This window comes from Prionailurus bengalensis, chromosome D2, assembly GCF_016509475.1.
Source record: "Prionailurus bengalensis isolate Pbe53 chromosome D2, Fcat_Pben_1.1_paternal_pri, whole genome shotgun sequence".
Lineage (NCBI taxonomy): Eukaryota > Metazoa > Chordata > Mammalia > Carnivora > Felidae > Prionailurus > Prionailurus bengalensis.
In genome coordinates, this window is record NC_057351.1 from 26,888,000 (window position 1) to 26,902,092 (window position 14,093).

Here is a 14,093-nt window from a genome sequence, read left to right on the forward strand (position 1 = left end):
ACTCTTCTGGCAAGATGCTTAGTACCAGTACAGAATACAACATTTAGCGATGAGAGCAAAAGTAAAAAAAAAAAAAAAACAAAAAAAAAAACATTTATTACCTTTTGGTTTGGAGTTTAAGAGTGAATTAGCAAAGTGAATACTTTTAAAGATCTTTATGCCATAAGCTTAGCAATTTTTTGCCCATACTCGAGTATAAACTTTATTTAAGACACATTTAAAATGACTTTTGCAATTACAGACAGCAGTTTAAATTCTGCTAGGCTGGCAAAGCTTGTTAATAAAAAGTATTAGGTGTCATTGTGAAGTTCTAGAACAGAAATTTCAAGCAGTCAGTGATAGCAAAGGGCTTTGAGCCTAGGACCTTTGCCTTCCCTTGGGGTTCATTTCTCCACCTCTACTCTAGCCCAGAGGCTGTCTCATTTCACCTTCCTTAGGGTCACAGATCACCAGTGATCCCATATTTTCTGCACTCTTAATGTCTCATTTTTCTATCCTTTAATCAACATAATATCCCTCAAAACAGAAACCCTCCCTCAACCCGCTAATCCCATCTGTCTCTTCTTGTTTGTGACCATGACTTCTAAAACTTTTTCAGTGCTGCCTCATTGACATTCTCGGCTTTTCTTCTTGGGCATCTTTTGAGTCTCACCTTCTTCTTGTACAATAGTACACGCTGTTCCAGCTTCAACTATCACAAAATCACAAGTTACTACATCCTTATCATCCAGCCCTGTCTTCAGAAGATACATTTGGATTTGCCCAGTCCATCTCATTGTCTCATAATCTCATACTCAACATGTAAAATCCTCACCTATCTCATATCCATCTTGCCTACTATTTTTCCCCTCTATTAACCATCTCAATGAAGAGTGCTTTCTCTCTCTCTCTCCCATCAGTTAAATATGGTCAGTCACTGATTTGGTTGGGATGATTCTACCCCTTGAATCTCAGCACACGTTGAACATTTTTCTTCTTTGCTATGGCTATCACCACTGCTTTTTAGCAAACTGAGGTTTCTATTACTCAGCCATAGAAAAGAATGAGATCTTGCCATTTGCAACAACACGGATAGACCTAAAGGGTAGTATGCTAAGTGGAATAAGTCAGACAAAGAGGGACAAATATCATATGATTTCACTTATGTGTGAAATCTAAAAAGAACAGCCAACAATCAAACAAAAAAAAAGCAAAAGTAGTACCATAAATATAGAGAACAAGCTGATAATTGCCAGCGGAACGGGGGTCGAGGGATGAACAAAAGGGGTGAAGGGGAGTGGGAGATACCAGCTTCCAGTTATGAAATAGAAGGGAAACAGAGTTACAAGTATAATATATAGTGAATGGTATTATAATAGCATGGTATGGCAACAGATGGTAGCTACACTTGTAGTGAGCAGTGTAACGTATAGAGTTGTCAAATCACTATGTTGTACATCTGAAATTAATGTAACCTGGTGTGTCAACTATACTTCAATAAAAAAGATGCAAACATAATATACTTGAGTATCTATCCCTATTAAATTCCTGAGAAACTGTTATGCATTTATTTTTATAAAGTTCATTAATCTGGAAAACAAATCTAGTATCAACATCTCTGCTCAAAATGAATTTCAGGTAGATAATAGCATCAAAATACAAATATTATCACAAATGCATCTAGAAATTATATTCTTTTTTTTGTATGTCAATTTTTTAAATTTTTTTAAACTTTATTTATTTTTATTTTTTTACTTTATTTTTTTTAATTTTTTTAATATATGAAATTTCTTGTCAAATTGGTTTCCATACAACACCCAGTGCTCATCCCAAAAGATGCCCTTTTCAATGCCCATCACCTACCCTCCCCTCCCTCCCACCCCCCATCAACCCTCAGTTTGTTCTCAGTTTTTAAGAGTCTCTTATGCTTTGGCTCTCTCCCACTCTAACTTCTTTTTTTTTTCCTATCCTCCCCCATGGGTTTCTGTTAAGTTTCTCAGCATCCACATAAGAGTGAAAACATATGGTATCTGTCTTTCTCTGTATCGCTTATTTCACTTAGCATCACACTCTCCAGTTCCATCCATGTTGCTACAAAGGGCCATATTTCATTCTTTCTCATTGCCACGTAGTACTCCATTGTGTATATAAACCACGATTTCTTTATCCATTCTTCAGTTGATGGACATTCAGGCTCTTTCTGTCATTTGGCTATTGTTGAGAGTGCTGCTATAAACATTGGGGTACAAGTGCCCCTATGCATCAGTACTCCTGTATCCCTTGGGTAAATTCCTAGCAGTGCTGCTGCTGGGTCATAGGGTAGGTCTATTTTTAATTTCTTGACGAAACTCCACAAGTTTTCCAGAGTGGCTGCACCAGTTGCATTCCCACCAACAGTGCAAGAGGGTTCCCGTTTCTCCACATCCTCTCCAGCATCTATAGTCTCCTGATTTGTTCATTTTGGCCCCTCTGACTGGTGTGAGGTGATATCTGAGTGTGGTTTTGATTTGTATAGAAGTTATATTCTTAAACGACATGTTAGAATGTTATGGTGAATGCTTCAGAAGTTTCTTTTTAGTATACTTTTATTAGAATACATTTTTGACTCTCATAACATCAGCAGAGAAATAATTCCAATGAGTCTAGCCACCAACAATATTTTGTCAAAATATCAATATAAATTACACTTGTCAATTGTTTGCTCATAGTTAAACGCATTGGGTATGATTTGGCTGTAATTCTTTACCTTGTTTTTTAAATGTCATCTTGTCTTGAATTAGCATTGGCTTTCATTATACTTAACTCTAAAATTTCATTTTAACTGTGTTCAGTTATATTTAGGTGGGAGTACCCATCAGATACTATGGATATCTTCACTTTGGCAAAACTACAGTGAAGGAGGATTAGGCTTCAGACACAGCACTCGGTGGTAAGGAAGTCTAATTTTTCCTCTTCTTATGCAAAACACTTTAGTAGATATTTATTTTATTTTGATTCCTGTTCCTCTCTTTTTATTTGGAATATACAGTTTCTGTAACTAATTGAGATCTGTGCATTTTTCCTACCTTGTGAGGTGTTACCCAATCCATCTAATTTAGAATATCTGTTTAACATGATGAATTACAGTGTAGAGTTGAGGAATCTAAAGAGATGTGTACTAAGAGTCTGGAATTTTCGATTTGTAAGAAGGGTTCTTCTCTCTCATTTGTTATTCTCTTTATTCAGGAGGAACATGTTTAAGAATTGTAGGGGGAGTGGTGCCTGGGTGGCTCAGTCAGTTGAGCATCCGACTTCGGCTCAGGTCATGATCTCTTGGTTTGTGCGTTCGAGCCCTGTGTCGGGGTCTGTGCTGACAGCTCGGAGCCTGGAGCCTGCTTCAGATCCTGTGGCTGCCTCTCTCTCTGTCCCTCCCCCATTCATTCTCTTTCTCTCTCTCTTTCTCTCTCTCTCTCAAAATAAACATTAAAAAAAAAAAAGAATTGTGATAGCTAACAACATCCCATCCTTTAGGAATATATTGCCTAATGGAGATAGAATTTGTACCAAAGTTTTACAGAAGTTAAGCAACACAGTCTTGAATGGCTTATATAACCTACCACACCAGGTAGATACTTCTGAAGCCCAAGAGATGTTGGCTGATTGGGACAAGTGAGCCTACGTCGGAATTTTGGATGTTAAAACAGCAAATTAGGGTACAGCTAGAGTAGTAAATTGTATTTGGCTACACACAACAAATACGTTCAAGGAAGCAAGACAAAGAAGAAAGGCGGGGAAAAAAAAAAAGGAAAAAGAAAGTCCAAGTAGATAGAATTAGAAACCCTAATTAATGTGATTTCATTTCTTTCTCTCTGCACATGAACTTTGACTCTGAAACCTTAGAGAATGAAACTAAATTAGTTTAACACTATATATATATATATATATATAGACTTATGATATATGTCCATATTGGGTGGAATTGAAAATTGATTGATGTTTGATCTTATGACACTCTAGTAGAGTAAATAGACTAGAAAGAATCATAAAAAATGTTAAAAAAAATTGGAACTAATTAGGTTGTTCAAAAAAGAAAACAACCAATGTCCCAGCAGATATTTTTCATAATACACAGACACTGAAAATTGCTTTGCTTATATTATTCATATGCATTCCACAATAAATTTCAGATATTATTTTCTGTCTAAAATTTTTTTGTTAATATCAAACAACGTCAGAAGCACAGTCATAGACAATCTCCCCAGAAGATCTCGATAATAAGAATCAGGCTCATAATTCTCAATTTTGATTCTTCAGAATCCTATTTGTTCAGAACAAAAGTAATTAATTTGAAACTACTCTCCTATATGAAGTGGAAAAAGCCAAAGAGGGTCATCTGTAATTCTTCATTATTCAATGACTATTTCTTTAATCTTCTTTTAAAATGTACGAGCTATGGGAAGTGAGACAATACTTTTACTTTCTTCCATTTAATTTGAATAAAGCTAAAAACAATGGTATAATGTAATAAGGCTACATTATAAAAGTACCTACAGCTAGGTGATTCTGATGCAATTAAAGAAGATCAATATAAGAAAACGAAACTTCCTAGTGACACAATTATTTGAACTTTGAAAACTGCATTCCAAAAAAAAAAAAAAAAAAACAGAGGCACACTGGCAGGAAGCACTAAATATTTAAAAAGTTATCAGTACACACAAATCTCTCTAATGCATTATGTTTCACCTGTTCTACTACTATTTGGTGTCTCTCATAAAATGAATGCAATAAAATTCTAAAATACAGAAAACCATGGGTGGGTTTGGGCTTCAATAATTTATTTATACTGTATTTTGAATTATATTAGGAAAAGTTTGTTTTTAACTGTAAATACTAAATACTAACAAGATTCATAAGATGTTTAGAAAGCTTAAAGTAGCAAGATATTTATTTATTTATTTATTTTTAATTTTTTTTCAAAGTTTATTTACTTTTGGGACAGAGAGAGACAGAGCATGAACGGGGAAGGGGCAGAGAGAGAGGGAGACACAGAATCGGAAACTGGCTCCAGGCTCTGAGCCATCAGCCCAGAGCCTGACGCGGGGCTCAAACTCCAGGACCGCGAGATCGTGACCTGGCTGAAGTCGGACGCTTAACCGACTGCGCCACCCAGGCACCCCAAAGTAGCAAGATATTTAAAACATATGTATATTCAATAAATATTTAAAAATATTTGCCTCAGTATTCTTTATTTGTTTCCCTTCCCTTATATCCAGAAATATCTAATAATATAGTTTAAAGCTAATTGTTTTTCAAAAGGCAAAGAAAAAAAAGACTGAATAAGAAGCAGCCCAATAAAGTTTCCCTCAAAGTAATAGGCAAGAAATAATGTAGAATAGTTGCAAAGTCAAAAGGAAAAGTGCTTTTTTCCCACAAGGAAATAAATATATATTATGAAGGTAAGTAATATAAAACCTACAAAGTAATACTATATATCAGTTTGAAATATTAATTGGATTTCTCAACGTATTAACTAACGAAATCGACAGATTTTTCTATTAAAGTTTGGCAAAAGGTAATTAATAATATAGCTCCTGCTTAGAAATTTGTTTTAAGGTTTATTTATTTACTTTTGAGAGACACAGAGACAGCATGAGCTTGAGAGGGGTAGAGAGAGAGGGAGAGGGAGAGAATCCCAAGCAGGGTCCATGCTGTCAACACAGAGTCCAATGCAGGGCTTGAACTCATGAAACCCTGAGACGAGGACCTGAGCCAAAACCAATAGTCAGATGTTTAGCCTACTGAGCCACCCAGGCACCCCTGCTGCTTAGAAACTTGTAATAGAGACATGAAAAATCTCAAAAAAGGAACTGTGTAATGTATAGAATTGTTGAAAAATTATATTGTACACCTGAAACTAATATAATACTATATGTTAATTATATTTCAAACAAAAATAAAAAATAAAATAAAATTATAAAATAATTTAAAAATTAAAACACAAAACAAATCAGAGAACAATCTGGTGGTTGCTGAAGAGAAGACAATTAGGGGAATGGGTGAAGTAGGTGAAGGGGGCTAAGAGGTACAAATTTCCATGTATAAAATAAATAAGTCACAGGGATGAAAAGGATAGCATAAGGAATATAGTCAATAATATTGTAATAACCTTGTACAGTGACAGATGTCAGTAATAGTTATCATGTGAGCATTTTGTGATATATATAATTGTCAAATCACTATGTTGTACACTTGAAACAAATATAATACTGTATATCAACCATCTTCAATTAAAAATATTTAAAACATAAAACAAACAAAAAAAGAAAGGAAGGAAACTAAGTGTTTAAAAACTTTAGCATTTGTCTCCATAAGGCATATATGCTTTCCACATTTTATGTATTCACTTTAGTGTTCTACTAATTACTACTTGTCTTTTACACAGAATGACAGAATATATTGTTAACGCTGAAACATAACATAATAGAATTTAGGAAGGTATTGATTTTTGAAGAGCAAAAATTACAAATATAAGGTATTAAGAAAAAAAATACTAACATTGAGTATTATAGCCTATTAGAATAATTTGAATTTATTTATATTTGAAACTCAAGGGGCGCCTGGGTGGCGCAGTCGGTTAAGCGTCCGACTTCAGCCAGGTCACGATCTCGCGGTCCCTGAGTTCGAGCCCCGCCTCAGGCTCTGGGCTGACGGCTCAGAGCCCTGGAGCCTGCTTCCGATTCTGTGTCTCCCTCTCTCTCTGCCCCTCCCCCGTTCATGCTCTGTCTCTGTCCCAAAAATAAATAAACGTTGAAAAAAAAATTTTTAAAGAAACTCAAATATATATTAAATATATATTTTTGAAACTCAAAAAGCTGGTGTTTTAAGTAATGTGAATATATTTGAAGCTCAAAAATCTAAGAAATAATAAAGCACTATGAATAATAAAAACAACAACAATAATAATAATGCCCTAAGAAATAATTAACTTTTCCTTAGAATGAATTGCCCACTACTTGTGTATTAATTATGAAATAAGATTTTGAAATAATAATTTAGGGAAAAGCAATCTGATGAAGTTAAAAATACAACTTCGTTTTAATCAGTGTTTCATGGTAGAGAGCAATTAGCATGGACTTTCGTCATTTGTAAAGGACTCACCTGGTTGGCAATCTGCCGAGCAAGGACATCCATCCTTGACCCTGATTCTGATATCATTTTAGCGGCATAAATCACATCAGTTGTATGTTTTAGTGGTCCTTTGCCCCTTAAAGCAAAATAATACATGTTAGTTTCAGTGGCTCATGCTAAGATACAAATACAAATGCGCGCGCACACACACACACACACACACACACACGAGATTTGCACCCCAGAATACTGGCCATTTGCTTTACAAACTTCAGTTTTGGAAAGGCACAAATTAGACATCAGAATTAAATGAAAAATGAAAAACAAAAGAAGTCCCATTATGTTGAGATTCAGGAAATACTGCCAAGAAGCTGGACTCCATTTGATCTTCATTCCCAAGTGTTTTTTAGAGTAAACCTCAGTCTTGAGATTGAGACTTGCTTATGCACTATTGTGCTTTCGTCAGCAAGTCTACTTTTTAATCTTCCTCTTTATAATCTTTTTTAAATAGTCTTTCAGTTAATTGCATTGCATTTTTACCACATTATGTCTTCTCCACAATTAATTAATTGTAATATAATAGTAATTGAGTATGAATCTGGAGTCCCACTATCTTGGACTATTTCCAAAAGAGACCACTTCTCACTGTTTGTATAAGTCAAGTAAGATAAACAGCCACTCTGTGCCCCTGGTTCCTTGGTGGTAATAGGAAATGCATACAACGTGGAGCCTTTCTAAGGATTACATGAGCTAATGTCTAAAAAGTGATCAGAACATGGCTTTAAGGAAAATAAGCATTCAACAATGCAAATTGTGGTTGTTACTTTAATTTCGGTTCCTAACGCTATGGAATAAAAGTTGGGTTCATTTATGGTTTTACAAGGTAGGAGAAGAAAGAAGTGTACTTCCTATACTTTTTGAGTGGGATAACATAAGGAGATATTTTTCTATCTTCTCTTTCCTCAAAAAACAATGACTACATACATGAATGTAACTGTTCCATACACCCCAAACTGCCTCTAAAATTCACGATAAGCAAGTTTTCCTGAAAGCATGGAACTGCATGCTTAACACATTGAAAACCTGGCCTCAGCATATGGCTATTGCCATACTTCTCCTCTTTGAATATGCTGACCTAGGTTGTTTTGTAATTTTTTTTAATTGACATTAATTATTACAAAATTGGAGTTGCTCTTATCAAATTTACTTAATGCATCAGCCAGAACTAGATGTTATGTACATGGTTATCTTCAAGAAAGGCAATGTGTTTCATTATTTCTGTGCATCTCTAGAGAAAGTTAAAGCTGTCTAAGCTTGCAAGGCAAGGTATCAATTTTCAAGGTGTTAAAATGGACAAAAGTTGCTTCTAAGGAGAGCAGCTAACACTCTTGCAGCTTAAACAATGGTCAAAGAGTTACATCTAAGGAATGCATCTAATGTACTCTTCCCCGTCAAAGTAATATATTTCCCCATATAAAAACCTGGGACTGATGAAAGGCAAATTGCCTTTAGCTTTAAATTCATGTGTTATTATGCGACCACTATCTTAAACACATGTAGAATTTAAAAGTAATACATTATGACAGACCACAATTATTCTCTTCTTCATGTTCCTAATTAAATGTATTGCCTGGCAAACTTCCTACTGAGGGCCCAACAAAATACGCATTTTACAAATGATTCCACATCATGCCAAGCTTCCAGAGGAAGCTGCAATTACCGAAACTATGATAAATTTTTTAACATTCCAGCCTGAAATGTGCTACGTAATGAAGGCTTTTTAAATTGGGAAATACATTCAAAGGTTGTTTGCTGCCTTCATTTTCATAATGGGTTCTCAGGATCTCCTGTCAGCAAATTGTGTCTTAAATCATTGAGTTTGGATCCTACAGAGAAGGATACCCAGAGGAGGATGGGATAAACTTTAGAAATATTTTAAAGATACTGAAGGCCAGAAATCTTTGATAAATATTGGTTGCAATAATAATTTTTTTCCCAAAAGTAGAGCAGATCAAGCCCCAGAGAAGGGAGTCTGCCAACTAATTGTTAAACTATATGTTTAGAAGGTATAATGGGAAATGTTGCAATAATCCAGCAATGTTGATGCCACGGAAAAATATTTTAGACAAGTGAAAGGGATACTTTTGAAACTTGATTTATTGGTACAACATAAACCTCTCAGCCATTTTTGATGCTGCCCCAACCTTGACTCCCATTCCTTCCCCATCCTCACCCTGTTTCTGTCATCCACCTCTCCCTTCTTTCTCTTTGGATTAGCACAAGAAATAAGATGATACAGCTGATGGGTAATAGTTCAGTTAAGTAGGGATCTGGTTTAAGAAGAGAAAATATCAGTTTTATAGACTTATTTTGTCTTTTCAGGGACATAAAATATCTATGAAATGATTTGGTATTTTCTGCTACTGATTAAAAAGAAAACAAAAATACTTCATTATATAGTTTACACTTTGTAGCCCCTACATTTTTTTATGAAATTTATTGACAAATTGGTTTCCATACAACACCCAGTGCTCATCCCAAAAGGTGCCCTCCTCAATACCCATCACCCACTCTCTCCTCCCTCCCACCCCCCATCAACCCTCAGTTTGTTCTCAGTTTTTAACAGTCTCTTATGCTTTGGCTCTCTCCCATTCTAACCTCTTTTTTTTTTTTTTCCTTCCCCTCCCCCATGGGTTCCCGTTAAGTTTCTCAGGATCCACATAAGAGTGAAACCATATGGTATCTGTCTTTCTCTGTATGGCTTATTTCACTTAGCATCACACTCTCCAGTTCCATCCACGTTGCTACAAAAGGCCATATTTCATTTTTTCTCATTGCCACGTAATATTCCATTGTGTATATAAACCACAATTTCTTTATCCATTCATCAGTTGATGGACATTTAGGCTCTTTCCATAATTTGGCTATTGTTGAGAGTGCTGCTATGAACATTGGGGTACAAGTGGCCCTATGCATCAGTACTCCTGTGTCCCTTGGATAAATTCCTAGCAGTGCTATTGCTGGGTCATAGGGTAGGTCTATTTTTAATTTTCTGAGGAACACTGCTTTCCAGAGCGGCTGCACCAATTTGCATTCCCACCAACAGTGCAAGAGGGTTCCCGTTTCTCCACATCCTCTCCAGCATCTATAGTCTCCTGATTTGTTCATTTTGGCCACTCTGACTGGCGTGAGGTGATACCTGAGTGTGGTTTTGATTTGTATTTCCCTGATAAGGAGCGACGCTGAACATCTTTTCATGTGCCTGTTGGCCATCCGAATGTCTTCTTTAGAGACTATTCATGTTTTCTGCCCATTTCTTCACTGGGTTATTTGTTTTTCGGGTGTGGAGTTTGGTGAGCTCTTTATAGATTTTGGATACTAGCCCTTTGTCCGATATGTCATTTGCGAATATCTTTTCCCATTCCGTTGGTTGCCTTTTAGTTTTGTTGGTTGTTTCCTTTGCTGTGCAGAAGCTTTTTATCTTCATAAGGTCCCAGTAATTCACTTTTGCTTTTAATTCCCTTGCCTTTGGGGATGTGTCGAGTAAGAGATTGCTGCGGCTGAGGTCAGAGAGGTCTTTTCCTGCTTTCTCCTCTAAGGTTTTGATGGTTTCCTGTCTCACATTCAGGTCCTTTATCCATTTTGAGTTTATTTTTGTGAATGGTGTGAGAAAGTGGTGTAGTTTCAACCTTCTGCATGTTGCTGTCCAGTTCTCCCAGCACCATTTGTTAAAGAGGCTGTCTTTTTTCCATTGGATGTTCTTTCCTGCTTTGTCAAAGATGAGTTGGCCATATGTTTGTGGGTCTAGTTCTGGGGTTTCTATTCTATTCCATTGGTCTATGTGTTTGTTTTGGTGCCAATACCATGCTGTCTTGATGATGACAGCTTTGTAGTAGAGGCTAAAGTCTGGGATTGTGATGCCTCCTGCTTTGGTCTTCTTCTTCAAAATTCCTTTGGCTATTCGGGGCCTTTTGTGGTTCCATATGAATTTTAGGATGGCTTGTTCTAGTTTTGAGAAGAATGCTGGTGCAATTTTGATTGGGATTGCATTGAATGTGTAGATAGCTTTGGGTAGTATTGACATTTTGACAATATTTATTTTTCCAATCCATGAGCAGGGAATGTCTTTCCATTTCTTTAAATCTTCTTCAATTTCCTTCATAAGCTTTCTATAGTTTTCAGCATACAGATCCTTTACATCTTTGGTTAGATTTATTCCTAGGTATTTTATGCTTCTTGGTGCAATTGTGAATGGGATCAGTTTCTTTATTTGTCTTTCTGTTGCTTCATTGTTAGTGTATAAGAATGCAACTGATTTCTGTACATTGATTTTGTATCCTGCAACTTTGCTGAATTCATGTATCAGTTCTAGCAGACTTTTGGTGGAGTCTATCGGATTTTCCATGTATAATATCATGTCATCTGCAAAAAGCGAAAGCTTGATTTCATCTTTGCCAATTTTGATGCCTTTGATTTCCTTTTTAGCCCCTACATTTTTGATAACATAATATTACTCCTCTTTTCAAGGTCAAAAACGATCCCTTTAATCCTGTTAACCTTTGATATTCATAAAGAATAAATCTCGGGGTGCCTGGGTGGCTCAGTCGGTTGAGTGTCCGACTTCAGCTCAGGTCATGATCTCACAGTTTGTGAGTTCAAGCCCCGCGTTGGGCTCTGTGCTGACAGCTCAGAGCCTGGAGCCTGCTTCAGATTCTGTGTCTCCCTCTCTCTGTCCCTTCCCCGCTCATACGCTCTCAAAAATGAATAAATGTTCAAAAAAATTAATTAAAAAAAAGAGTAAGTCTCGAGATGTTGTGGTTCATTTAATAGGTGAAAACAATGATAGCATATACTTTGTTCCATAATAGTAGCTAATACATTTAACATTATTTATGTGCTAGGTGTTATTCCATAAACAAAATGATCTGATCATCATGAGTTTAGAATTATTATTATCCTTATCTTGCAGATGAGGAAACTGAAGGAGAGAGATGTTAAATATATATTTTATTAAGTTACACAGTAAGTATTGGAGGTGGGATTTGACTTCAGGCAAACTGGCCACAGAATCTGCTTTTAAAGACTATCCTCTACTTCTTTCAATAAAACACACTAGGATAAAATTAAAATATTAATTTTAATATGCTAACTAGACTTATTGTGATGATAATTTCACCATACAAATATTGAATCATTTTTAACACCTGAAACTAATACAATGTTATATGTCAATTATACCTCAATTAAAAAGTAATAAAATAAATATAGGGAAAAATATTAAAAAAGATCTCCTTAGCCATTGATGGCAGTTAGCATGAATGCAATAGAAAGCAAAGCCACGGATTAGATTTAGGTGCTGGGTGGTTGAGAGGGCCACCAAGAGTGACTGGCTTATGCACAATGGCTTCAAGGAAGATAACCTGAATCTGTCTTCTAGTCCCAACAAAATAAAGATGTTTAAAATTACATGGACTTCTAAAGTCATGACAATGGTTAAAATGGTTTAGTAGGCTAAAGTCCTGGGATTTCTTTCTTGAGATACTACTACTTTTTTTCTGTTAGATCAGTGTCCGTCCTCCCTCTCCCCCTTTCCTTGGATTCTTTTATTTTTAATTTTTTTAAGTTTATTTATTTTTGAGAGAGACAGAGGCATTGTGAACAGGGTAGGGACAGAGAGAGAGGGAGAGAATCCCAAGCAGGCTCTATGCTGTCAGTGCAGAACTGGATGCGGGGCTCAAACTCATGAGCCATGCGATCATGACCTGAGCTGAAACCTAGAGCCGGAAACTTCACCCAGTGGGCCACCCAGGTGCCCCCAACCCGCTTTCCTTGAATTCTTAACACCAAATTCAAATTCAGCCATTACATAAGCCATGCTAGAGGGGAGATCGCACTTTGATGTCTATTTATAATACAAGAAATAGGACTTTTATCTGACAATCTTAGCTTTAGACATAGTTATTTCATTTAATTCTAACACTCAAACTTGGCGCTGCAATAGAGTGAAATGAATAGACTTGGTAAATACATTTTGTCTGCTTCCCAGTACTGCTACTTATTAGCTATATAGCCTTGGGTAAGTAACAGTTGGTCTGAGCTTATTTTCTCTTCCTTAAAAGGATTGTGATACTTGCCACATGGTAAGGATTAATAAAATCATATATTTTCCACAATATTTGGCACATATTAGATGCTCAGCAAATGTTAACTTTTTCTTTTCCTCATCCCTTTGTGAATAATGGTATGTTTAAAAAAATTTCTTTTGCCTTTTTTATTTAAAAATTACAGTACTTGCCAAATAATATGAACAGACCTGATTCAATTGAGTTCTTTCTTATACCTGATGACAATATGGCTTTGTATAACCTTGGTCATAATATCCTCTCATAAGAATATAAAATATATACACACATAAACTCTGTGTTCATAGTCATTATTGTTGTTCAAGGTTGTTCTTTAACTCCTTATAAAGTGACATCTTTTTGGTAGTATAAACTTTCAAGATAAGTGATTTAGCTCTACAAGAGTACCATCAAAATTCTTTTACTTGTAATTCTGAAATTAGATACAAAAGAAAAAAAAAGTAATTATCATGAAAACAACCAAAAATGATGAGATAAAGAGAGGTACCAGACTCAAGCAAGGACACACTGTTCTTCTACTATTCAATCATGAAATTTTAATTAGGCACCTCTCTCCTTCTGCATGTTACTTTTTCTTATAAAGTGTTATTCTCAAGTTTTGAGGACTCTAGAAAAGTCCTTAGAAAATCAGTAAGTGAATAATTCACTAACAATCATCCTGAGTAATTAATACACTAAGGAACCTTTGGGATTCAATTTGGAAAAATGTGTTGCCCCATGAAAGAAGGGAAATATTGTCTGAGAATTGTATACATTTTTTTTTCACTTCTGCTCCTCTCGTTCCATATTATTCAGAGTAGTCTAACTACTGTAACATCAAAATATCTTAGTGGCTTAACACAATAAAATTCATTCTTATCTCAC

The 14,093-nt window shown here is 35.7% G+C and overlaps 1 protein-coding gene across 2 annotated transcripts in view; it reads right to left on the reverse strand.

The window, feature by feature from the left end:
* Window positions 1–14,093, reverse strand: part of CTNNA3 (catenin alpha 3) — a 1,753,506-nt gene that overhangs the window by 89,928 nt on the left and 1,649,485 nt on the right. For both annotated transcript variants that reach the window (XM_043596448.1, XM_043596447.1), the window contains exon 16: window positions 7,117–7,222. In XM_043596448.1, the coding sequence (XP_043452383.1) occupies window positions 7,117–7,222 (106 nt within the window). The remainder of the gene's footprint in view (window positions 1–7,116; window positions 7,223–14,093) is intronic.